Source organism: Anopheles bellator, unplaced genomic scaffold (assembly GCF_943735745.2).
Source record: "Anopheles bellator unplaced genomic scaffold, idAnoBellAS_SP24_06.2 scaffold01984_ctg1, whole genome shotgun sequence".
NCBI lineage: Eukaryota > Metazoa > Arthropoda > Insecta > Diptera > Culicidae > Anopheles > Anopheles bellator.
In genome coordinates, this window is record NW_026686106.1 from 1 (window position 1) to 1,755 (window position 1,755).

At 42.8% G+C, this 1,755-nt stretch overlaps 1 protein-coding gene across 1 annotated transcript; it reads left to right on the forward strand.

The window, feature by feature from the left end:
• Nucleotides 1-75: 75 nt before the first annotated feature.
• On the forward strand, nucleotides 76-607 carry LOC131214706 (general odorant-binding protein 45-like; the record flags this gene model as incomplete). The annotated part of the gene is made up of 1 exon (XM_058209040.1): nucleotides 76-607. A coding segment is annotated over one exon (532 nt), but the record flags the coding sequence as incomplete, so codon positions are not given.
• Nucleotides 608-1,755: the final 1,148 nt, after the last annotated feature.

Genomic DNA, 1,755 nt, shown 5'->3' on the forward strand with positions numbered 1-1,755 from the left:
GTGCAGTACGAGCGAGCAACGAAGGAGTGTGTGGACCGCCGACTGAACCCGACGACCGGTAATCCTTCACTGCAGGACTGCTGTTGTCGGGCGTACAACACCTTTCTGTGCTACTTGGAAAACTACGGAACCCTGGTCTACAGTCCCCAGTACTATCCTGAGGATCGCTCCCGGCAGGTGCAGATTTCGTACGAATGCCTCAATATGCTGCAGGTACCCAAAACCCTGCTGCAGTGTATCGCCAATGGTACTATCCTTGATGTACCCGAGATCCGGTGTCTCGGCCGGTGTTTCTTCCTTCGTCTGGGACTGTACGACGAAGTGCGAGGCGTTAATCTGCGCCGGATGTACACTCGCGACTACGAGACTCCCAACAAAAGGTACCTCTCGAAAGAAACGTACGATAAGCTGTGTGCCATACGTTCAACCAGCCCTGATCAGTGCACGGAGGTTTACCGTGCGTATTTCGAAGTAATTGAAGCACTGGAAACATCTTTCAACAGTATCTCGATCGTGCAGGAGGCCGCGAGCCGAGCGTTGAGCGATGGATTGCCTTGTGAGGTACTGAACCGTAATCCAAAGGAACCTAAGGAATACTGTCAACCGCGTAAGGAATACTGCCAAACACCTAGGGAATATTATCAACCACCTAAGGAATACTACCAACCACCTAAGGAATACTACCAACCACCTAACAACTGCGGCCCTTGGCTAAGTGGCTATCCTTCATTGGAGTTTGTAGTACCATGTGCAGCCAACGTATAGGAAACCTCTCCGGACGTCGTCTAACTGCGACTGCTCTTTCATAGAGTTTCCCGAAAGTCTGCTTCAAAAGTACTTAGATGTTGTGTTTCAACAATTGTGTTCGCTAGTTCGGTTGGTTTCAGACTAGATCAATGAAACAGCTGCTACTCCTAGATCATCCCGCTGTCCGTCAGTCTAATACGGCGTTATGTAAACCTCAAAGTTTAACTTCTAGCAAACACGGTGGAAATAAGCACATCTGTATGATCGTAAGAGTTGGATTGGGTCACTGTATTTACTGTACCATTTCTAGTGGGAAAGTGTTGCCAGTCGTTTTTTTATTGGTTCGTGTATTGAATAGTTGAAATTTTATTGATTCGTGTATTCATTTATTGGTTTCTATTTAATATCTAATGTTAAATGTATTGATTAAATAAAATTGCAAACGCATGCCCTTCGAGGTGACCAATGCAATTGTGAGCTTTACGACTATTCCTTAAATAACTGATGATAAGCATAAATCGATCGGCCGATCGATGAATCAAACGATCAGTTAATGTGGTTCTAAGTCGGCTGCTAGTGGCCCCATCACTATTCGATCTTAGTTCGATGGCATGTTTTGATTAAATCAATGAACACATTCTTTCGTCCCAATTAATGAATTTTTGCTATGTTGTATGTTAAAATAATAAAATGTGGATGTATACATTGAAAGTAGAGAAGCCATCATTCAAATTAAACAACCAAAAGATAATCCATTAATTCCCAATCAGGTTTCATAATAGACTTCTATCAGGACTAACTCTATGAAAGTAGATTGTGTAAATAGATGGCCTTAGCTTTAAATTCGGCCTTTCCAACTATGTTTTTTTGGCAATATGACCTTGTTTTGTCATCTGGAAAATGATTTCATGTTGAAAAAAAAAAAACTTAGTTTGCAACTCATCTCGACTGTCAACCATGTCGACTTTTGTGCCTGAAAATAACGTTTTGAGGGGTTCATTGCTTCTC